The 24,943-nt window shown below is 39.4% G+C and overlaps 2 protein-coding genes and 1 long non-coding RNA gene across 9 annotated transcripts in view; 2 read left to right on the forward strand and 1 right to left on the reverse strand.

Annotated features, from left to right (window-relative positions):
* The window catches only part of LOC146472149 (uncharacterized), a 31,759-nt gene extending 12,979 nt beyond the window's left edge, over positions 1 to 18,780 (forward strand). The window contains exon 2 of the long non-coding RNA XR_014866650.1: positions 18,207 to 18,780. This is a non-coding gene — a long non-coding RNA (uncharacterized LOC146472149). The remainder of the gene's footprint in view (positions 1 to 18,206) is intronic.
* On the forward strand, positions 10,412 to 19,375 carry LOC146472150 (uncharacterized). 7 transcript variants are annotated; one of them, XR_014866643.1, is made up of 2 exons: positions 10,412 to 18,007; positions 18,431 to 18,780. XR_014866643.1 is itself a non-coding variant. In XM_085119871.1 (2 exons), the coding sequence occupies exons 1-2, from the start codon at positions 15,479 to 15,481 to the stop codon at positions 16,841 to 16,843; spliced, it is 1,278 nt and encodes a 425-aa protein (XP_084975997.1). In that variant the 5' UTR covers positions 10,412 to 15,478; the 3' UTR covers positions 16,844 to 18,780. The 7 variants fall into 7 exon arrangements, 6 of the variants coding, with proteins under 6 accessions (XP_084975997.1, XP_084975992.1, XP_084975994.1 ...); XM_085119871.1 differs by having other exon boundaries at positions 10,412 to 16,613; positions 16,701 to 18,780; XM_085119866.1 differs by having other exon boundaries at positions 10,412 to 14,943; positions 15,456 to 18,780.
* Positions 19,376 to 21,182: 1,807 nt separating this feature from the next.
* On the reverse strand, positions 21,183 to 22,364 carry LOC146472151 (uncharacterized). The gene is made up of 2 exons (XM_085119889.1): positions 22,027 to 22,364; positions 21,183 to 21,534 (listed from the first exon to the last, which is right to left on the reverse strand). The coding sequence occupies exons 1-2, from the start codon at positions 22,240 to 22,242 to the stop codon at positions 21,418 to 21,420; spliced, it is 333 nt and encodes a 110-aa protein (XP_084976015.1). The 5' UTR covers positions 22,243 to 22,364; the 3' UTR covers positions 21,183 to 21,417.
* Between the last annotated feature and the right edge of the window lie 2,579 nt (positions 22,365 to 24,943).

Raw genomic sequence — 24,943 nt, forward strand, 5'->3', positions numbered from 1 at the left:
CCTGCAAGCGCGTCAAAAGCGCGTCACCATTTTCGCGCGAAATTTCAGACGCCTTTGTTTTGCAGACTTTGCACGCGTGTAGGCGCAAGCTTTTTCTAGGAAAATGTTTTTTTGGAGATTTGGACTTAACGTTTTAGTAAACTACCACTAAGTTTTATAAACGTACATTTTTTGCTTTCAGCTTTGCAGAAGCTGAAACCTACATTGTCATCGTGTAGTGTAAGTAAGTAAGTAAGTCCATTTTCCGTAAAGGTTCGGAATGCCGAAGGTTTACCACGACGGGTTGACGAGTCTCAGTCGGCTTTATTCGTACGGAAAATCCTTGTATTCAATTCAAAATGGCTGCCGCATCTCTCATGCGTTACCCTGCGAGCAGAGGCCCTTCAATCTTCCTAGATAAGTCGGGAAGAGGTCGCTTCCTCTTCCCGACTTATCTAGGAAGATCGAAGGGCCTCTGCTCGCAAGGTACTCATGCGTGGATTTTCAAGATGGCCGTTTGTGGTCCTTGGAAGGAAAACACAGGTTTTCAATACCGTAAATCAAAAGAACAACTTCTAAAGAACACTCGGCTGCTTAAAAAGAGAAAATCAGTGAGTTCATAGCGAAGAAATTCCTGTTCGAGATAGTGTCAAGGCGAAACATGTGCGATCGTAAGCAAGATCTGCAAATCAACACATGAGCTGTGGACGTTCTCGGAAATTTTTCTGTGCGCCTGGGAATCCACAAAATACTACAGGTTTGAATCTGAATTTTACCTACTTATGTTAAATTGATCTATTTGTCATATTTCAAATAGCTTTGGCGAAATTTTCGAAAAACGTACTCAGTTTATTAAATAGAGTCGAGGAATTGTTCTTTAGTGACTCGCGGTGCGCTTGGATCACGTAGCTTCATTCGAGGCGAAAACTGAACGTATTTGCTTTTCAAGGGTGAACACAGGCCTGTCTGAATAAATTTTTCAATTGAGAGAGCTTATTGTCTGTTTATCTGTGTGTCTTGATCCTCGCGGAATTTCTTCGCCATGCGATCTTATGTAAACCATGGGAGAGCCAAACCATATCTATTACTGTCCCCTGTGTATTAAAGTGTAAACAAACCGAAATCCTCCAGCGCATACCAAATTCGTCCATATAACAACACCATCGAATTACGCTGCACAATTTTGGCACTGACTAGAGCTATTCATTTACCCCTCTGAATTTTATACTACATTGTTTTTTTACTGCAATATTCTACAATCGTTGCACGGGCCCGAAGCATCGATTGGCTGATTTAAAATGGACCGCATGTTTAGAATTCCTTTGGTCACCTGTTTGGTCGCTGACTTTGCTACAGATAATAGTTTGAAACCTACATATTTATACACAAAACTTGTAATCGCTAGAGAGATGCCTATAATGGCAGTCTAAAAATCCCCCTTTATCACTTTATCACCTACAAATTTGCAACCCCGCTAACATATAACATACACCTACCGAAGTAACACCCCAGCTTTGCAACTTTTTCATAAGTGCACAAAAAGGGAGTCAATAAAGCAGACAAAAAACCTACAGTAAATGTAACAGTCACTTATAATTTATTGATCTTTGAAGAGATTCCTTTTCATTTTCTTACAATGACTTTTTTCAGGGTCACTCGAACACAGGCAATAACTTTTCATTATGGTAGCTGAAACCACATGCACTCCTTCGAGTGGATGTTTCGCGGAAATCGAAGACCCCAAAAGCGAAGACCGAAGACCTAAGACCCCCCGAACGAAAACGAAGACCCCCTGATCGATTTGATCGGAAACGAAGACCCTTTCGCCTCTGCCCGGTGGAGTTTAGCGGAAGACCTAAAGACAAATTCTGTCAAGTGCCTTTGTCAGTATTGACATACACAAGACAGCATTTGTATTAAACTGCGATTTAGGGGAAATTAGGTATCATTACAAATCCTGTGAGGGGAAGGAGTGGGTTGACAATACTCGTGTTCGATATACAAAAATTTCTAGGATCGTTTGGTAAATTTCGTGAGATTCCATTGGTTAACGATTACCTTGGAAACCATGGACCAATTAGAACTCACGAAAGTTACCCACATTAATTCAGGTATTTTAGTAGTGCGAATTTCCAATTGTTTCCCTGCACATGTCGTCCTGTCTGCTCGATATGTCCATGTCGAATCCATTGAAATTGCCAGGTGTGTGTTTTTTTTCGAAATCAGAATGTCACTTTACGATATTCACGAGGTTTTTACCGCCGATTCTAAGTTACCAGGCCAACCCGCCGCCGAGACAGTTGTGTTAAAGAAGTCTCTTAGTGCGCTTCCCCCCCCCCCCCCCCTTAGAAATCGTAATGCTACCATCATGGAAGGTGTCCTATTGGTGAAAAACGCGCATCCCTGAGAAAATACCTCAGAAGGCAAATTCTAGTTAAAAAGAAAATTTGATCCTTCATTGAAGTAACACTCTTTTTCTCTTATAAGAACGTTGAGACTGAAAAGGGACTAAAAGTTAAGAACATGTGAAGAATATACCTCAGGCTGAAACATTAAGTTTATGTAAAAAAAGATCATAAAATGTATAACAATTCGGTCTGTGCTGTGGTATGCACGTAGCTCAACTGTATCCAACACGGTCGAATACACGAGCAATGTAGTTTTGGAATAATTACAACACGAGTTGTAATTAGGCAAGCCAAGAGTGTACAAACTAGAAACATAAACAGATTCGTTTAATATAAGGTACGAAATTGCTGACAATCAAGTCTTAGTTTTATCTGTAATATAAAATGTAAAATTGTGATAAACCTTTGCTAACAAAACTACGTTAAATTTGATATTATTCTTAAATTTCAAAAATAACATTAAGATGCATATGATTTTCAAATGGGGCGCTTTCAGCGATCTCCGTTCAAACCAGTTGAAACGGAAAAATTTGACACATTCGGGAGGTTGTGACCCTTTGTTCAGCTCTTTCTAATGAGACGATGACATCCATCTAGACTTATGGAAAGCGCGTCACTGAATGCCAAAAACTGCATGGAACGTGCAACATACAATAGTTAGATTCAATTAAAGTTACTAGTAGATTTAAACAGTGGCTTTGAAAAGTACCATTCGCACAAAATCGACAGTTCTTCACTACTGTGACAATCTTAGGAAACAACAACAACAAACGCAACAAGAACATGAAACCCTCCAAGCACTACAAAGTGAAGGTCTAATCTGGCGAAATGTCCGCCTTTAACTGTTTGAACAGCTCTTAATTAAATCATGGTGAAAAAGACGCCGATGAAGCTCACACACTTTAAAGCTATTAGTCCTCAGGTTTTCCTTAAAGTATTCATCGTGAATTTCAGTGACGAGAGGAACAGTGAGATACAAACAATGTTTCATATATAGGCAGGCCCAAAGGACAAGGAGTCCATAATGCTTTGTCATTAAAGTTAAATTAATGAATTACATTGGCGAAATGCCTTGTCCGATTTCTCAGTGTTCATCCGTTGAGTCATATAATAGAGCTCATTTGCTACTCCTTTGTTTATCAATTCTCAATCTCTATGATATGTCCATTTGAAACTCCCGCCTGAAAAGTTCCTTGTGTGATTCGTGCAGCCTTGGGAGCGTTTCCTCTGGAATGTGTATATACTGCCACGAGATGTACAGAAACCTGGGTTTGAGACATTTCTGAAGGTTGGCGTGATTAAATCTTGATCCTTCTTTGTTTGACGGAACTTTGTTTTCCAATCCCCATTTATGGGAAAATACCACCTTTCTTTGTGCTCCAGAACCAAATTAAACGGGAGGTGTCTTTGGCGGTGACGGAAGTCCACATTGCAGCTTTTGCACTTCTTTGCCTCTTCAGGAAGAATAATAATAATAATAATAATAATAATAATAATAATAATAATAATAATAATAATAATAATAATAATAATAATAATAAATTGTCACAAGAACGGATGTCGACAGGTAGTTTGTTCCATAGTTCTGGGGCCGAAACAGCAAAAGCTCTGGAACCATACGACTTTAGATTATAGTTGACATGACACAGGCGAAATGCGTACGACGACCGGAGCGTTCTTGAAGTTGAGTAGCGGCGTATCAGGTCTTGTATGTAGATGGGGGACTGTTGGTGAAGAGCTTTGTGGGTGAGCAGAATTATTTTGAATTTAATTCGCTCGGAAACTGGAAGCCAGTGGAGGTCGAATAAAATAGGGGTTATGTGGTCATACTTGCGAGAGCCTGTGATCAGTCGAGCCGCGGCGTTCTGTACTGACTGAAGGTTTTTAATAACATATTTCGGAACATTGTATAAAAGAGAGTTACAGTGATCCAGCTTGGAGGTTACAAAAGCGTGGACTAGAGTCTCAGTGGTTTTAGTGGATAGCAATTTTCTTATACGGGAGATGTTTCGAAGATGATAGAAGGCAGATTTACAAACAGAATTAACATGAGGGAGCATCGACATAGTACTATCAAAAACGACACCAATGTTTCTGGAACATAGAGACGGCTGAATTGTATCAGATCCAAAACGAAGTGCAGGTAGAGACTGTTGAGGGCAATACTTTGAATAGAGGTAGAGAAGAATGCGGAAAATGAAAGGATTGTCGTTGTAATGTTATTATGTAGGTTGGTACACGTGGCGAGCAACTCTCTTGGTAATTTAAACGCCATTAGGGGGTCTTCGTTTTCGACGAGGGGGTCTTCATTTTCGATCAGGGGGTCTTCGTTTTCGATCAGGGGGTCTTCGTTCTCGATCAGGGGGTCTTCGTTTTCGATGAGGGGGTTTCGTTTTCGATCAGGGGGTCTTAGGTCTTCGGTCTTCTTTTGGGGTCTTCGTTTTCGAAACATCCCATTCGAATGCCAGGGAAGAAAGAGATTTTTCGTCGCCAAGCAACAAGTCGTATGTATCATTTGTGGTTGAAGCTGGATGTCTCTGAAAAACAGCGCTAGTTTTGTTTATACATGAAAGAAAGTGCGCAAGTTTACTTCCCAAAGCTGTAAGAGCTGGAGCCCATCAACAGCTTTCTGGCAAAAATTTTTTATTCTTTGTTATTATTATTTCATTTGCTCCATATTTTATACTGTCAATCAATTTAGTTTAACGTAGTTCCGCTATTGCGCAAATATTTGTCAGCTATATAAGCGTATGTCCCAATTTAAATTTTCATTATACCTGAAGAAGGCTGGTTTGGCCAGCCGAAATATAGTAACCTTTAAACCGTAATTCTACGTTGTATCGGTCTCTGCTTCTTTTATCATTTGTATTTGTTAAGCCGATCAGATCAACAATTGATCCAACGTATACCAGCAGGATTATCGTCCACGGTTGTTGCTTGGACTTGACTTAATCTCTTTATGACTGCATGGTAATTGGATAATTTTCAATCGTGCGCACATAACAGCACAATCAGTTCTTTCTGCGCATGTACAGACAATTGAGAGGACAAGTTATCGATCGAAGGGTATCGCTTGATAATAGTGCCCTACCGTTCTTTACGTTGGTGAAACCGGGCGGAGCCTCAGGAGTCGTTTTAGCGAACACTTACGTAGTATCCTCAACAACACTCCTGAGTTCCCTGTGGCCCAATATTTCAACTCCACCACGGATCACAGTATTTCAGATATCCGGGTGCGGGGTATGCAGTTATGCAATGGGACAAACCTTAGCGCCAGCAAGCAGCGTGAAATGAGTTTGAATTTCCAAGTTGGAACTGTTCAGCCGGATAGACTTAACGTCAATTTTAGCTATATTTGAATTGCAACTTTTAATGCATGCGCGCTACTATTCATATGCTCGCGTGTGTCCGGTAACGTAATTCAACGGTTTTTTCCACGCGGAAGAAGGGTTATATACCCGAAACGTCTGTGTTTCTTTAAAAACCATCTTTTACACTTTTTTTGGTATTTATTTTTGTATGGGTCGAAAACCCTGTGCTTACGAGGTCAGGAAGATTTCCTTCCTGAAACAGGTGCCTCCTAAAATAAAGAAATTTTGGTAGTTTAAGACAATCTGGCGCCTCAAGTCAAGGGGAAGAAGACTCTGGGTAAGAGATTCCAGTTAATGACGTGAAAAGCAGATCTTAAAAAAGAGCTATTGAAATTGAAAAAAAAAATGTAACTATGAATTTTCAGGGCGATTAGGAAAAAATAACTCTACAAAGCTTAAAAATACGTAACAGTGTATGCATTTTTTTTTAATTTAAGCTTTATTTTCTCTGATAAATGCGTGGTTACCACTAATTTTCCTTTTTTCCTGCATCGTCAACTATTCTGGCACGCGCAGAACGTAATGACGCTTCGGGTGAAGCAGCCGAGAAGTGCGCACCGCGTTCTGGGATCCTTTCGTGGTAATCAACACCAAAACTAAGCAAATTTTAAATACTACCGAAATATTACATCTTTGATTTCATCTTACACTTTTCCAATCCAAAGTCCAGTCCACCGCTAGGTTTCGAATATTAATTTTAACTTTATTTTATGGATTAATTGTGATTGTTATCTTAAGAACCTCCCGGGATTACCGCAAGCTATTATAGGAGTGTAATAAACTAACTAAGAATGTTGTTAATGCGCCGATCAACTCGAAACTTCAACATCCCCCCCGGGCAAACTACGGGCATTTGAACTTTTGTAGATTGGATCGTTCAAATTTCCGCCCCCTCGGGCCAAAATGGTGTTCAAATGCCCTACCTTATCGTCGGATTTGTCTGTCAAATGTCCCTCCTAGAGAACAATCGTTGTCGGCTCCTGTCATCTTTCATAAAGCTTGTGTATAAACATGCCAATACATGTTTCGTGTCCCTGGTGTGATGGTGCCGTTTTCACAGACTTGAGTTACTACAAAAACAGAACTTTAATATTGAAACTATTAAAATATGATTTGAAATTGAATTAATTAAGTCGGACAATGTCCATCAGCAAGTGTAAGCTGCTCTTTTAACTCCGAAACACGGTAAAGGTTGTTTAAAGAGAAATATATATAAATAAGGACTCAGTTAGCCGGCTACGTAGACTGTTCGAGTGGCAGGGTATTCTGCAGTTTAAGCCAAAGCGGCGGTTTTTCATTCGACAGTGTCTTTTTTTCTTTTACTGTTCACTGCTGTTTTAAGGCTATTCTAAAAACCTCTGCAGACACAAATGCGGGACAAAGGCGCAGCTTGACTCATTGCATAAAAAATTTACATCATTTAAAGAACTAGAAATACAGGATATTCTGCAATTTAAGCCAAAGCGGTTTTTTATTCGAAAGTGTTCAGTTTCTCTTTCACTGTTCACTGCGGGACAAAGCCGCAGCTTGACTCATCGCATAAAAAATCTACATCGTTTATATACAATCAATATGTCGGAAAACATTATCGCGATAAGTAACGCGACTTGCATGTACACATATATATATTTATTATATAAAATTTAGTGGTATACCGAGTGATAGCAAATCAATAAAAACGCTATCCCGCAAGTGGCGATATCATTTTTATCCACACATGTGTGATATCATTTTTGACCAATCAGCTCGCAGTATTTTCGCGCGCTGTCAAGCACTTGTTGTTTTCCGAAGGGTTTCCGCCGTTTAGCTGTCGTTTGGTCTTTTGGGAGTTTTTGAGTTGGTCTTTTCGCGAGTCGAAGTTAAGTTTATTCTAAAATGGAGACAAGTTCAAGCAGATTTGCCGAGATCACAGATAAGAAACTGATCGAATTCGTAGAAGAACAAGAAAATCCGAATACAAGGAGGAAAACTGCGTACGACGTCGAGTTGTGTGAGGGTAGTTGAAAGCAGCGATGAAAGCTAGGACGGTATGTTCAGATTTACTTGTTACTGTAAGCTTTCACCTCACACATCGTCACGCAAGTGAAAAAATAAAATCCTCAACCATTCAATAGATAAAGTCAAGAAATTGATATGTTGTAGAACAGTGATACATAAAAAAACGTGTGAAAGCCACAGGGCTGTGCGATATCTCCTAATCGAGTTATTCGAGAAAATGTACCACGGAAAATTACAGAGTTTAGTATGGGACGCCATGTTGGTGCCCCGTCTGATGGGCACCAACATGGCGGCCGGAAACCAGCAAAAACATCTGGAGTTTACCTTGGCTATTTCAAAGCCTTTCTTCTTTCTTTCTGAACTTTCACACATTGGCATTTATGCTTCTATTACATGTTAGCTGATCAGACCTAAAAAAAAAACACGAGGCGAATCGATGTTTTCATGTACGTGACATGTTTAGAGCAGCAATCCTTCTGTCACGCACTGCACAACAATCTAAAATTCAAACTGCTCTATTTTCAAAACAAAGAATGCTATCCTGCTGAAAACAAGCAAGCTGATAGAAATTTAGATTTTCTTATATGTGATGGATGAAGATAAAAACCCAAAATTGTGTTTAGTTATGAATTTCAGTTTTTTATGACGTCATGTAAAAACCAAGAATTTAATATGCCATTAGTTTATACCAGGAACCTACCTATTTATCGGTTTTCTATTTATATAGATTTTATTTGTGGCCTTTTCGCTTAGTCTTACTTTGAATTGACATAACTCGGCCTGGTTTACGATTGATACAAATAAACAACTGACTGTAAGCTTATAAACTCAATTCCAAACCTTAGTTTTTGAAATAAAGAACAGAGCATATTTTGCTGCATTGTGAGGATTTTATATAATAAAAAGAAAATTACATGGTCACTTGGAGATACGAAATTTCTCTTCTCATGTTGAAAAATATTTCACTCGTTCGCTGCGCTCACTCGTGAAATATTTTTCAACACTCGAAGAGAAATTTCGTATCTCCGCGCGGCCATGTAATATCCTCTCTATATATTTTTGTTTGTTTCCTGTATACTTAAGAGACATTTAATTGCTTTGATTCTTATCGTGTATTAATGGACATTCAACAGTTGTTCCAGAAAAGAAACCTTAGTAAGTTCCGAAAGGAGATAATGACTGTAATTCTAGAGCAAAAGACATGTGTTATAGAGCACTTATAAGATAGAACAAAGAATGTAAGAGAGAGATTGTTGACGAACGTAGAGTGTAGAACTGTTGGGAATAAAGTGTGGAAATACAGTCCAGTCTTGAAAGTGAAAATTCCCGAACACTATAAAAATAATTAATATTTAAGCACTCTCACTTTTGAAGACCTTTCTTTGTAAGCCAATCGCTCACAAATGATATATCTCTTCCTTTAAACTCCTCCATCTCGTCCAAAACACGTGTTTATAGCTGTTAGCGACTTCGGTTCCGCCCCCCCCCCCCCAAAAAAAAAGCGATTTGAAACCTGACACTTTCGGTTCAATTTTCCCCACCCCACCCAGGCAAGGTCAAATTTCCCATCCCCGGGACGTGAAGGCCTTACCCGTCAAACTCCCCACTCCCCGGGCACAGAAAATAGTCAAATGCCCGGGGTTTGCCCGGGGGGGGGGGGGGGATGTTGAAGTTTCGATTTGATCGGCGCATAAGGACGGTTCCTCCGATAACAGAAGTGTTTTGGCCAGTTTATGACGATCTCGTTGGTTGAATTAATGCGACTAGTTAGTTACAACTGTTTTCTCGTCCTCCCTATCACCCCCTAGGTATCCGAGGATTCCTCGTCCCCAGGGTCATCGCGATACTCAAAATGGCGATCCAGGTGAAGCAGGTTCAAGCAGCCGAGAAGTAGACGTGAAAACTGCAAAGGACCGCGAACGATAATGCTGTCAGTTGACGTAGGATCTACAAGAGACCTAATCAGCCAAAAATAAACTGTAACACAAACTGCAAGGCTGATACTACGTGAAAGAGTTGACTTTGCGAGACAACAACCCGACAGAAACCGACAAAACAGGGCTGCAACCGTGGACAGCTGTTTCGTTCTTATTGGAACTCGTCAGCACGGTGTAGCAGTTCTATATGAAACCAGCGACAAAGCCAGCTCAAATAAAATGCAACAAAACCCATGTCCTATCAAGCTTGATAGGACATGGGTTTTGTTGCATTTTATTTGAGCTGGCTTTGTCGCTGGTTTCATATAGAACTGCTACACCGTGCTGACGAGTTCCAATAAGAACGAAACAGCTGTCCACGGTTGCAGCCCTGTTTTGTCGGTTTCTGTCGGGTTGTTGTCTCGCAAAGTCAACTCTTTCACGTAGTATCAGCCGAGAAGTGCCGGGTTCTGGGATCCTTTCCTGGTAATCAACACAAAAACTAATCAAATGCTACCAAAAGATAGTACCTTTGATTTCGACTAGCCTGCGCCGCAGACGGGTTATAACCCTCGGTAATAACCGGACTTTTTCAATCCGAAGTCCAGTCCAGTATGACGTCGTCCGATGTCGCGCCCAATAAAAATTGTTCCACCCGGCTAGGTAACCGCCCCGTTAGTAAGAGCATTACGCTGATCTGTTGTGCGAATATTAAAAGTGGCAAGTTTTCTTTTTTGCAGGTAAGAAAAACTGTTCAGTTTACTTTTAGACATAGTAGAGGCCATTGGGCGACAGCATTAATCAACTGAGGCAAGCAAAGGACTATTTTAACCAACACATTTAGAGAAAGTAGGACAAGCATTCTGCGGGATACTGTGTAGTTTTTGTGTGGGAATCTTTCTAGACATGCTTATGTACGATTTGACTTTTGGAATATTCACTACCCGCAAACAATAAACACCTGGCCCCAGTTGTTCAAAGGCTGGATAACTTTATCCGCTGGATAAGGCGCTATTCGGGGTCTAAAATATGCTGCATGTTAAATGTTGTCCAAGGTTTTCGTACACTCCTAAACTAGACTGTGGTTAGAGTGTGCATAATCGCTTGTACATGACGAAATACTGAAATCTTTGCACAGATTGAAACTGTCGGATAGTGACTTATCCACTGGATAAAGTTATCCAGCCTTTGAACAACTGGGGCCTGACAGTTAAACTACCCATTTACGAATGAGCCGGCTTGTTTGGCTGGTTCGCGGGGCAAAACAACTAGACAACTTTACTAATTATGGTAGAACATTCGGTGAGTGAAAAATACAGACTGTGGACTTCAGACTGCAGACTACAGACCCGCCCCGGCGTGAGATGCAGACTGCAGACCAAGGGAAAAATGCAGGGAAGAGATTGCAGAGCAGGGTAAAATGTCAACTTAAGTGAAACAACTGTAAACCATTTCAAGCAAACACCTGATATTTGCTAAGATTTGAAATCTCATCACACCATCAATTCATGTGTCTGTGATCTCCATGTGTTCTTCTGGTTTTGACTTATGATCTTACAAGTAGTTCAGGAGAACCACTAATTCGTCGGATACATGTTATAAAGGTCGGCACACACGAACGGACTCGTCTCTACGCTACCCTGAATTTCAGTGAAAGTGCCCTAAATTTTGCTATTTTGAAGTGTAACAGGTACCCATGTGTAAACCCTTGAAAGGACTTGTCCCCGTAACTTGCCCCATCATATAAACTCTACAGTGGACTAGTCGCTGAAACCAGTCCCTGCGACTAGCCCCTTGTGTCTGCTGACGCTAATGATTATATCGTGAAGTGTCACCCTCTCTATGCTAAGATTATTATTATAATAATTATTATTATTAGTTCTAATCAATAATGACTTGGAATGACATATTAAAATGAAAATGAGTGATAACAAAAACAAACAGCATTAATTTTTGGCAGCGTCATGATGCCATTGTGGATTTCAAATGGCATGAGCCAATGGCATCATGAAGAGGTTGTTGTGTTTGTTTTTTTTTTATTATTATTATTGCTGATTTTATTTTAAAATTATTATTATAATTACTGTTATAAAAAGCCACTGAAATAGTGAACTTTATGTATTGTCACATTAATTTACTATCAAGCTAATAGAACTGCTTAACACAAACTCCTTCCAATTGGTCAATTGTGACTACAGTCATCTCTGTCTAAGGCAGACACCCTCAAGCCCAGCTCCTTATGTCTGCCTTGGTGAGGTGTCTGCATTTAGGTACAAATGTGAACTTCACTGAGACATGACAAGGTGAAGCCGTCTCACTTACAGCTGAATTGATTTATTGAACTGAATTGAATGTTTGATTAGTGAACTCAACATGTTTTTTTTTAATATCAAGCTAAATTGGATGTCCTCTGACTGAAACTCAGCAGGAATACAATTGAAACCAAATATGTGATTGGTTTTTATTTTCCTTTGGATTATCAAACTTTGATTAAGTTCAATGAAATAATTACTGCAAAAATAAGGTTAACGTTTGGTTGAAAAGTCACATGGCATGGAATCAGGAGTTTGGCAGGTGCAAGATTTATTTCATTTGACATTTTTTATAGCCTCTGATGCAGTTGTTTTTTGGGGAATCACATAAGCCTTCTTCCCACAAGTGCCTGCTTTCTGGAAGCCTGCAATCGTTTGCCATTGTGTACCTATGACCAATCAAATCACTTGTTAGGGAGACTTCCAGACTTCTTGATTAATGCTCTGTAAATGGAACACGTGCCAAATGTATCGCTGAAACTTTGAAGAAACATCATGTTCCCTGAGACACTTAAGCTTGGATTAACTCTGTTACCTGTTAGAATGGTTTGAATTTTAGGACAAAGTGGCACAGATACTGCTTGCTTGATCGACAAAGGGTGGCTGAAGACCTCAGCTTTTATCCCTAAGAGCGGAGCACTAGAGCTTATTTGCTGTGTCAAATGCTACAAGCTACTACTGCCATTCAAAAAGGCTCAGAAATAATTTAGCATTAGGAGGGAATGAAGGAAGATGTATGTGCTTAGTAACATTTGATGAAGTGCTCAATACAGGGGAAAGAGGATTGCACAAGTTGAAATATTTTCATTTGAGATCAAAACATGGAATGTGCAACAAGAACAAAATGTAAATTCAGTAGTGTGACTGCTCAAGTTAGCTGACACATACGTGTGGTAACTTTGAATGGGTCGTTTTGAATTATATGAGACAATTTTCTTTACCAATACAAGGGAACTTGCTCATTTCACAAACCTGGTGTGTTCTAAGTTTTGTTACTCAATCAAAGAACCACTTTCATCTTTGTGCGAGCTCCAGCATTATGTGGTAATGATTGTCTTTCTTTCACAGGAGAAAAGAAATTAAAACAACACTACTGACACCATCCTTTCAGTAAAATCCAAACCACTTTTCCGAAAACTTGGAATGCCTTGCTTCAAAGGAAAGTGTTCAGGATTGATGATAAGACCAAATGCATGGGAGTTTGTTTTAAAATGAATATTTGAAGGGTTCATACAAGAGGACGTTCCTGTCAATTGAAAATACCGGTATTGAAATTTAATGTAAAAACAGGCCGGCTGAGTAAAGATTATAAGTGCGTTCTGCTATGCACTCTCACACTAACCTACCATCTAAGCTTAAATTCGTTTTGCGTTATCTCTTGACTGGGTTACAGAAAGCATCTCTTTTAGCTCAACCTTTGAAGTATTTTGCGAAATCAAATTTATAAACAGTCAAATTCCCAGTTGTGTCTTTTGCCAGATAGTGAAGGGCAATTATCTAGACTTTGGTAGACAAAATGTCATTTTTTTAGAGTTGGCAAAGGAATGCTGACCACCAGTAAGGGGGCATTTGTGGGGAGGAGGGTAATATGACTCCCATAAAACTAAAAATGACTGCGTGGGAGGCTATCATTAATAATATAATTTTGTAAGCATTCATAATTTATTTATAATTTATGTCGTTATTTGTTTGTTCCCTTACATTTTTTGAAAGCACCCTTGATAATCTGTTTTTTTCAGCTTTAAGGGAGTTTTTATATGGGGCTAAATGTAATTTAGGCAAGGTTAAACTCAAGACAATGCTGGCCAGCGGTCTGCACCCTTAATTTAGGCGGGGCGGCCCAAGGGTTTTGCAGGGCCTCAGTAAATTTACAGCTCCCCTGTTGATGTCAACTATTTTGGTCGTGTTGTTTTACGTGTAAAATCGCAGGAAAAAGCTTTGCTCCCATCCCTCTCCTCCCTCTGGGTAAGTATCGGTAAGTATTCAATATTCCACTGAGTATTCAGTGTGACAGTGCCTGGGTGGTTGCAGCTCACAGGGTTGTCATGGTTACCCTTCGCGCATGCTTGTGGCTCCCCCACAGACCTAACAGGCACCCTCTCCACACTCATCTATTTGTGATGAGTTTACTAATTGTAAAATCATGAATTAACCAATCCGCACTTACGCAGCACCATATTGTCTATTTATTAATGACAGTTGAGGTGGCCTCTCTTATTGGCCTGGTGGTTTCTTAAGGTCTCCTCCCCATTACCTCGACTTGTAACTTGAATGTTTTCTTCTTTTACTAAGGCAAATAAATGATGGTGATGATGATGTTCTAAGTGAATTTTTTTCTCCCCACCCCCACCCACTCATGCTAATATATATCCTTCAAACCATGGTAAGATACCACAACTCCCTTCTCACCTCCTCCCCTTGTTACCCTGTTTAACTTTAAAACCTCAGCTTAAATGGCTGATACAAGCATTTTTTGAGTCTCAACATTTAACATAACATTTTATGACATTTGCATGATAACTAAATACTGGCACTAAATTTTACAGTATTTTGTAAAATCCTGTACTAAACAAATTAAAGGATACAGCTGATATTCATTGCATAACTTTAGTGGTTTTAACTAATAAACCACATTAAAAAAAGGACTGTTTATTTTTTGGTTTGCCAAGGAATCATTGTAATATTTCATGCGAAAACCACTTACACAATGTGCTATCTTTGAAAATCTAGCCTCTACCATTCTTTAAATGTTCACATCGTGCAAACTGATTGTAACCTTATTATCTCTTTAAGTCACAGGTAATTGGGTTCTCTTTAAAAATCATTCCTCTGGGGATGAAAATCAATTGTTGCCTTTTTGAGTGTGATCTATACTTGTACTGTATGGCCAGTTATGAGACAATGAAAGTTATAGAGACAACACTTTTCTTGTGGGTGATACAGTGAAAGTGAAAGAATGGTGAGTGAGAGTGTGAGTTTGAGTGTTATGAGAGTGAATCACAAGCTTGTACTGCTGCTGCTACCTGAGGCTAGCTTTATCACCACTTGTGTAGTGTACATCTACAACAGTGAGGAAATTAAAAAAAGAAAAACACACTTAGAGATCAAGCAAGTATCAGTGTGAGTTAATTACTTATTGAAACAACCTTTTTATTGTCATTAAAATGAGCTTCAAACAATACACAACATTATAATTATTAAAAAAGTGTACAGATCCATAAAGTGACATAAGAACTGATAATCTGATAATGATAACATAACATATTTAACAAAAACTTTTTTGAATCCCAAAATTCATTGCGTTTGTTCAGGCCGCAAAGATCTTTTCTACAGATCAAAATCATGGCACGTGAATTGTATCACGCCACGTGTATTTATATTTTATATGGCACGTGCACGGATGCTGAAAGCATGATTCTTTATGTACAGCTTTTCTGTTATATTCAGAAGGTGTTTTTATTTACATTTCAGATAGTAAACAGCACTAAAGAAAGATGTCAAGATTCTCGGGGCATAAAATAGGCCAGCCTTACAAATGTCTTATGTGTAGCAAGAGCTTTAGTAACGCAAAGGATCTAAGAAGGCATGAAAGAGTTCATACTGCAGAGAAGCCATATGAATGCCAACAGTGTGGCAAATGTTTTAGTCGAGCAGGAAATCTAAAGTCACATCAAAGGGTTCATACTGGAGAGAAGCCATATGAATGCCAACAGTGTGGCAAATGTTTTAGTCGAGCAGAACATCTAAAGTCACATCAAAGGGTTCATACTGGAGAGAAGCCATATGAATGCAAACAGTGTGGCAAGTGTTTTAGTCAAGTAGGAGCTCTAAGAGCACATGAAAGAGTTCATACTGGAGAGAAGCCTTATAAATGCAAACAGTGTGGCAAGTGTTTTAGTCAAGCAGGAACGCTAAGGATTCATAAACGAGTTCATACTGGAGAGAAGCCATATGAATGCAAACAGTGTGGCAAGTGTTTTAGGGAAGCAGGACATCTAAGGAAGCATGAAAGGGTTTATACTGGAGAGAAGCCTTATGAATGCAAACAGTGTGGCAAGTGTTTTAGTCAAGCAGGAACGCTAAGGATTCATAAACGAGTTCATACTGGAGAGAAGCCATATAAATGCAAACAGTGTGGAAAGTGTTTTAGTGACGCAGGGACTCTAAGGATACACAAGCGAGTTCATACTGGAGAGAAGCCATATGAATGCCAACAGTGTGGCAAGTGTTTTAGTCGAGCAGGACATCTAAAGTCACATCAAAGGGTTCATACTGGAGAGAAGCCATATGAATGCAAACAGTGTGGCAAGTGTTTTAGTGAAGCAGGACATCTAAAGTCACATAAAATGGTTCATACTGGAGAGAAGCCATATGAATGCAAACAGTGTGGCAAGTGTTTTAGTCAAACAGGAACGCTAAGGATTCATAAACGAGTTCATACTGAAGAGAAGCCATATGAATGCAAACAGTGTGGCAAGTGTTTTAGTCAAGCAGGACATCTAAAGTCACATGAAAGGGTTCATACTGGAGAGAAGCCATATGAATGCAAACAGTGTGGCAGGTGTTTTAGTCAAGCAGGACATCTAAGGAGACATGAAAGGGTTCATACTGGGGAGAAGCCATATGAATGCAAGCAGTGTAACTCATTTTTTAGGCGCTTGGAAAGTTTACGAAAACATGAAAGGGCTCACAAGGATGCTTCTGATTGTATTCAAGATAACATGTCCACACAATCCAACTCTTTGATGGAACTCCACTCTGGTCATGTTGAAAAACATGTATGCTGGATTTGTCAAGAGGAGTTGAGTAGTGAAGCCCTACTTGCTGATCACTATAAAAATCATATGATGAATGATTGATTTTCAGTTTGGCTGTTATATTAATGAATTTGTATGATTCATTTTAGCGTCTTGGAGGCAAGGCAAAAGTAATTACTCTGACCAATGACATGAGAGACATACTTGTAAACAGTCCAATGAACCAATCAGAACTCAAAACAAACACTTGTAGGGGAAAGGACGATAGGTTTTGGTTGTTGAGAAAGTGGCGCGATTTTCTCTAACCAATCGTAGAGGAACTACGGGGAAACCAAAGCAAACAAGAAATCACCCTCGGCATGCAATTGGAAACTGCTCTATGCCTTAAATGAAGACAGAGAGATTGAAGTGAAGTTATACTAGCCGATGATCATCTTGCGTAATAGCGGTCACACTACAACTGTGTTCCAATCACAGGCAGCCCAAGCTCAAGCTGTGAACGATGATAAACTTGCGTAATGGCGGTCACGGCGCAAAAATGAGTTTCTATGGGAATATCTGCCATCGGGTTTAGGAGATAGAAATACTAAAAAGTTCTTAATAAAATAAGACAACTTGCTTCTATGGTGTATTGCTTATTGTCTGTTTGCTTCTTTTGCTGATTTGAGGCCATTTCAGCGAGTTATCGTTTCCTAGGTAACCTTCTCTTACTCAAACAGACATGAAGCAATACACCGTAGAAGCAAGGTATCTTATTTTGATTAATAAATTAAGTATTTCTGCTTCCTAAACCCGATGATAAGTATTCCCATACAAACTCTTATATTTACACCGTGACCGCTATTACGCAAGTTGATCATCATTCACAGCTTGAGCTTGGGGAAACCTGTGGTTGGAACACAGTTATAGTAATGGAAATGCTGGTATTACGGACAGTTGTCTTGGTTTAGACAGATTCATTTTCCCTAACATTAACCCACTTATGAAAGCACCCGGGCATTTGATGATAACGGAGTTTCAGTGTATTATTATATGTGTTATTGACCAAGCGTGAGGTCAAGATGGCTGGATATTGAACATTGATACAGAACATGAAGCTGTTCTGCTCGGAAAGAAATTCTTCATAGCCGGCCGGTAAAAGATTTATTTTCAGTGCATCTTTAGATTAGCATGTTATCATGGAAAACAAGGACTCCTAAATTATATTAAGGCTCTAACTTTTGGAGCATATAATTATTGAGTATGAAAAATTTAGATTTTTCGCAAGTGCGGGAAGAGTTTAAAGGAAACCTCCACTCTCGAAACATGTTAACGTTACATTATTGAAAATACAATTTTCTTTGAAATTTCATTGGAAAACATGAAAATGATATTTCAGTGTCGGAAAAAACATAATTTGATTATCGGCTATTTTCGCTTTTAAATTTCCCGCGCGCCGCCATCTTGGATTTCATGACGTAATAAGGTTGTTCAATTGTTTTACACAAAAGAACTTCTGCTGAATAACAATAGCGGCAACCATTACACGTCATAAAATTCAAAATGGCTCCCCCCAGGAAATTTAAAAGCGAAAGTTGTCGATAATCATATCTAATTTTTAAGACGCTTGAATGTCATTTCTACGTTTTAGACAAAAATTTAAAATTTAGACACTATTTCCAACGCTTACCCGTCAATTTGTTGTGAGAGTGGATGTTCCCTTTAATAGAATCTGGCAAACTCGCCATTTTCAGCCGATCGCGCGGTGGCGTAATTAATAAACATTTTTACACACTTTTTGGCCACCAATCGATTATTTTTGAATGAAACAATACATTTTGAAATTATACGCAAACATAAGCCGAAAAATAGAGCGGGTAAATCAGAAAACTGGACGACGCTTTGATAAGATTTTCTTGTTTGCAACAAGCAAGACGCGGCTAAATTAAAAACGTGAGCTTCTTCGGCTAACTTGAGAAAAACACTTTTCTGAACTGCTCTAAACACTTAACGCAACTTTCATTATGCTATGATTAAAATACAGTCATTGCAAACCTAGAGATCTAATCAATTTTTAGTACTCGATAAAGACAATAAGTTTTACAAAATCAATCTATCAGAGCAACTCACCGATTCAACTCACATTCATTGTAGCTGAAACAAAATTTTCACAACATCAAGATGATTCCATTCTCTTTCCTTTCCTTTAGGTAAATGTTGACAGTTTTACTGAAAAGTTTAGTGAGCATTTTCCCCCAGAACAACGAGAAAATCGAAGAAAAGCTTGCATTGTTGCTCGGGATTAAAGTTTAAAAGCCAAGCGGACGGGTAACGGGTAATCCCGAGCGAGCAAGATAGCTCCATCTTGCCCACTCGGGTAGCCAATCACAGCGCAGAATTTGAGTCATCTTGCCCGCTCACGGAGCCAGCCATATAATAAAGAGTATTATTACCAGTAACTCGCCCAGTAACATCACGTTAAGGAAAGGCGAGTTTTGAGTGCAAATTTATATTTTTACCATGGTACTAAAGGGAGAAATACCCCATCATTTTCTATTTGTGAATTTGTAATGATGTGAAAACGGAAACTTTACAGGCAAAGCCCATTCCTAAGGACTCCTTTGTAATCGAAAAAGTGTCCGTACGTGTTAACGGGTGTTTGCTTTACGGGTTAAATTTAAAAGAAAATTTATTCCTGTTGGTTGGTCGGTCTAAATCGATTTTAATTATAAAAAGATTGACACAGCCATTTCATTTTTCCAAGAACTGGTTTCTCTACGTTAAGTCCGTACTTAAGCAGTTCCTCGTTTAATAGTTCCTCGTACTAACACTAACATCGACTCTCTGAGGCTAAGAAGACCATCCAAACAGATATCCTTGTGGGAATGCAATAAAGCTACATTATTAAAACGTTGCTGTTTCATGGTAGCACGCAACCACGTTTTCATCCTTTGCGGCTCTCTTCACCATCCATATTGCCGTAGATCATGTGAGCTTCCTGATTGCTGATAGTAGATGGATTGTACGACCCAGGATGACTGCAGCCATACATCAGTCTCCGTTTGAGGTACTTCTCGCGATATTTCACGGAAAAAGCGGAAACATGCCATTGCTCCGACATTAAGTGTGCCGTGCTGATTACAATAGCCCACTTTGAAAAAGAGTGATGGCCTGGGTCGAGAGTAGCTGCCCAAGCGATTGTGGGAAGGGGTTGAGAAAAGATAACATCGGCCTAAGGGTTTGGGGGACGTTGGCTATTATTATCGTCCCCCAAACAATCCCACAATCACTTGGGCAGTTACTCTCGACCCAGGCCATCACTCATTTTGAAAGTGGGCTATACCGTCTCCGTCAAGAGTTGTGGGTTTCTGATGAAACTCCTGGAAGTAAAAAACGACGTCTATAATAGAGCTTAAGAGAAAACATTAAAACCATGTCCTAGGAAGGGCCGCCATATTGCATGTCCTAAATGAAGAAATCAATTTACCGCGTACCGCAACGCTCACTGCCGAAAGTCTTCATTAATTATCGCATATTTATGAAAGCAGTAAAACAGTATTTTTTCAATTGAAAAAAAAAATTTTCCAAAATTATTGGGGGGGGGGGGGGGGGGGGGCTGAAGCCCCCCCAGCCTCCCCGGCTCCGCGGTCCCTGTTAGTCTCAGTACTGAATTGTTAGTAAGCCTATGAGCTATGATAATCTGCCGTTGCTTGTGTCAACATTTTATTATCAACGTGTATAACAGAAGGATGCTTCAGTGTTTTTGCTAAATCTGGCAGATGAATGGGGCGAGACAGTTTGTCGAAGGAAACAAGGTCCTTGGACCGTTGGTTCCAACCCATGCGGAATTGTGAATCCGTCACGATAACTCAACGAGAACATTGAAGCAAAATACCTGAAATGTTGACGCCTGTTTACCCAGATAGTTTTCTACCATTTTAAAGAGATATCAGTAGTAAGAGGGGCCACCTCACCAGGTAACTAATCACAGAGCAGGGAATATCATTATTTTGGCTGAGAACCAATCACAGACCAGTATTTTGACCACGTGACTGAATAGCTAATAAGGTCAAAATGACACCAAAAAAAAAATCCGAAGGGGGAGGGGGGTAGGGAGGGTGAAAAAATAAGGGAAGGGTGGGTAAGGGGAAAGGTATTTTCGTACTGAATAATTAATGTGGATGACACGCTTTTCTAATATTTGTAAAGGTAAAAAGAGGTTCGATAAGAATATGTGAAATCAGCGAAAATCAAAAAGTTTATTCATAACTCAAACTAAAGCGACGGTTACAACAATATTTGGAGTAGATGTAGAGGTCATTTAAACTATTTCATTTTTATCTTACAAGGTATGTGAAATAGCCAAGTTTTTAAAAGTAATTGTCCAATGTCTATGTTTTGCATCTTCGCTCCAGTTCTGTCCATCGATTACTCTCCAACACCAAACAAAACAACCTTTGTTTTTGGGAAGCGGCTGTAATATAGAGAAAGTGATCCATTTAAAAGTAAACTCCTCGTAAACATAAACTGTTTGGGTCTTTATGGATACTGAAGCAACATTCGTTGAAAAAATCCGCGATAGCACACTCTTTTCTCCCCATTTTTCTATGAAAAATACAAGACACAAAATAAGATCGAAAGCAAGTAAACGTTTTATTTTTGTTACAAAAATAAGGAAGTGAATTCAAAACGCAGATCTACATCATACATTTCAAAATCTTCCAATGTCTATGTTTCGGAACGTCGCCCCAGCTCAGTTGTTCATTGACGACTCTCAAATACCATACGAAACAACGTTTGTGTTTAGGAAGCGGCTAAGAAAAAAAAAAATAGAAAAAGCGAATGTAAAAGGGAAAGTGATCGATTTAAAAGTATGTTTCTCGCAAACACAAACTGTTTGGGTCTTTATGGTTACAGAAGCAACATTCGTTGAAAAAAATTCCGCGATAGTCTGTGTTAGTAAGTTACGTTTGAATTCAACTTCATTGTTGGCTCCTTTTGTAAAAATGTAGTCTTCAAATACTGTCTCATATGGTCTGTTTAGAACGGTAAAATGAACAATTCTAGTCAATATATTCTGGTGGTAGTGAGCGCAAAAATTTTGCTTCTCTCTATGGTAATGCACACAGTAAGGACTCAGCAGTAACAGTATCCTATTGAAAAAGAGAGAGAAACAGTACTTTGAGTAATCAGATCACTCAGTAATGTTCTTCAAAAAACACTATTCTCTCAGATTGCATTTTGTGGTTTACGAACTAATGTAAAAAAAAAAAAACAGAAAAGAGAAATGACTTATCGCAACTTACTGTGCCATGCACTCTGCAAACGCGAAGTTTTCTAAATTCGTCATTGATGTCTTTCTTGTCCCTCACTGCCTCTTCTGCTGCCAGTCGATAAATGCGTTCCTTGATTTCTTCGGGTAACATGTCCCAGTAACTTTCTAACTCCACTCTTGCATACCTCTCCACGTTTCCTTTCTCCTGATCGTTCCCCGCTCGCTTTCGTTTTCCGTAGCTTGCCATAGTTTAGTTTTTCTGTCGACCACCGTTATAACAAGTGTAAAGGCGAGTAAGGTATTGCCTCATTCACTCGGATTTTATTAGCTTCTCTTTTCGGGAAACAAAAACCTAATGAATTACGGATGCCAGTATATCGGAAAAGGTATATCGGTATTCCAAAGATTTATCTTTTATTTTGTTTTTAAAACAAAACCGGAAAAACACCGGCGGATTATTTTATTGATCGGTGAGTTAAAGCAAGTCAACTAGTAAAGTAAGTAAATGGGATACCGGACTTTCATTGTCGCGGTTCTTAAACCAATAGGACAATTAATATCACTGGACAAAAAAATGGATTTACATAGGTAGATATGATTGTCGCCTATTTTTGCCAAAATGACAGTGCCCGGGAAATTTAAAAGCAAAAATGGGCGACAATCATATCTAATTTTAAATAAAGTTCGACGTTTGAACCGGGCCTAAAATAGTGTTAAAAGTGCTCCTTTCAAGAAAGTTAGATATTTTGTTTCAATTTTCTTTTCGTTTTACAGGATATGAGACAGTAACAATTAGTTGTTGTACGAAAAACCTGCAGTGCTGTAATGACATTCTAAAAATCCCTCTTTATCACTTGGAAAATAACCTCCCTACAAATTTCCAACCCCATAAAGGCACACTTGCTGTACCATACACCTACCAAGGTAACACCCAGCTTTGAAACTTGTTCATAAATGCACAAAAAGGGAGTAAACAAAGCAGACAAAAAACCTACGGTAAATGTAACAGATTCTCTACGATGCCGGTGCAGTGCTCTACCAACTGAGCTATCAAGCCAACTGGGAACTGGTCATATTGTGAGTTCGTCAGATATAACAGTGAAGGATGAATAAATAAATGTAAATATATGAAACATATATTTTGAACTGCGGATGAAAGATCAAATAGAAGAAAGATCTTCGCAGTTACTACGCAACTTAAGCGGTGCCGAAAAGAAAGGCTGCATGAAAAAAATTCAGGCTTGCACCGGCATCGCAGAGGTCATGGGTTCTAATCCCGTTCAAGCCTGAATTTTTTTTTTCAGGCTTTCTTTTCGCAACTGCTTAAGTTGCGTAGTAACTGCGAGGATCTTTCTTCTATTTGATTTCATCCGCAGTTCAAAATATATGTTTCATTTATTTACATTTATTTTTTCATCCTTGACGGGTATATTACGAACTCACAATATGACCAACTCCCAGTTGGTAGAGCACCGGCATCGGCATCGCAGAGATCATGGGTTCGAATCCCGTTCAAGGCTGCATTTTTTTCAGGCTTTCTTTTCGCAACTGCCTAAGTTTGGTAGTAACTGCGAGGATCTTTTGATATTTTATAGTGTTTGTCTCTCTGCCCGAAGTTTCGAAACCCTTAAACCTTAGGTTGCGGACTGCGGAGAGATTTAAACATCTACGTTTACGCCAAACAGCAAACGGCAGAAACACCACGTGACCATGTTTATCACTTCATTTACCGCTCGCTGTTTTCAGTTTCTCGCTAAAATCGAGCAGTTTAAGGGTAGCATCAAAAGTCAGAATTATTTTGACCTAATTTACATAAATTGAGTATGTCAATATGTTGACATTTGTAAGCATATTATGCTGCCAAAGTCTTATGACGTTACGGCTAAATCTTCAGAAGATTGACCACCCCCTTGCTTTTTTGAGTAAATAACTAGAGACCCATGCCTTAATTTTCTTGAGTGTGTATTCAAATTCCCGCGCATCTGTGGATCCTTAGGGGAACCAGTTGTACATTATATTTACAAGTTTAGTATAAATAGGCCTGTTTTATCCTGTTTATTCCTCTCTTCGTTAAAACGGACACAGGATATCAGGTTGTCGCCCCACCCGCCTCCCCGCAGTGATGGCTCACTTTCGTGCCTGCGCCTGAGCTCTCGCTCCTTTCCGCCTCCGGGCTTGTCTCTTCCCATAACTTATCTCAACCTGGGGCGTTTGGGAGTCGGGGCTCCCAGTGAGAATTTATCACTATTCTATGTTTTCCTGGGTGTCCTGTGGACGCAACAAGATGGCACCGAGTGAGTCAGGCAGGTAATACGCCATCACCGTACGTCCGTTTTCTCAGCCGTGGAAATGGGATCTCTGCTTCAGGTGTATGCAGCTACAGGTCTTAACGCAACGGTAACAGCGGCTAGCAAACGATAAATAAAAATGTTGCAAACCTGAAAGTTAATTTTTTTCCGTTTATCACTAGCACATCATTATTTGAAAGAGAATAACAACCAGAAGACATAAGAAAAAAAAAGAGAAATATAAAAGTTGGACCCTGACTCGAGCTTGGCTCGTGACTCGAACTCGGGACTCGAGCTTGACTCGTGCAACGAGGAAACTCGTGAACTGAAACCACTGCCGCACAACTGAGGTCAGTTCTTAAATACTCAGGTGAAAGATTTGAAGCATATAAATTAGCGTGTGTCACAAAAATACCTATTATTCATGTTTTCGTTGTTTTCATTTTCTGTGTTTCCTTTGCATGTAGAAATTGAATCGTTTCTCTTCGTTATCGTTCTCTACCAAACTACATTAGTGTAGATTTGGAACGGATCCAAAGAAGGGCACTCAGAATCATCTATCCTGACCTGTCATATAGTGTAGCACTAGAAACAGTTGGCCTACCGAAGCTTCTTGAGAGGAGAGAAAAGATTTCAATCGATCTGTTTGACGAGATCGTC

The sequence above is a fragment of the Pavona decussata genome, unplaced genomic scaffold, assembly GCF_977016875.1.
Source record: "Pavona decussata unplaced genomic scaffold, jaPavDecu1.1 SCAFFOLD_101, whole genome shotgun sequence".
Lineage (NCBI taxonomy): Eukaryota > Metazoa > Cnidaria > Anthozoa > Scleractinia > Agariciidae > Pavona > Pavona decussata.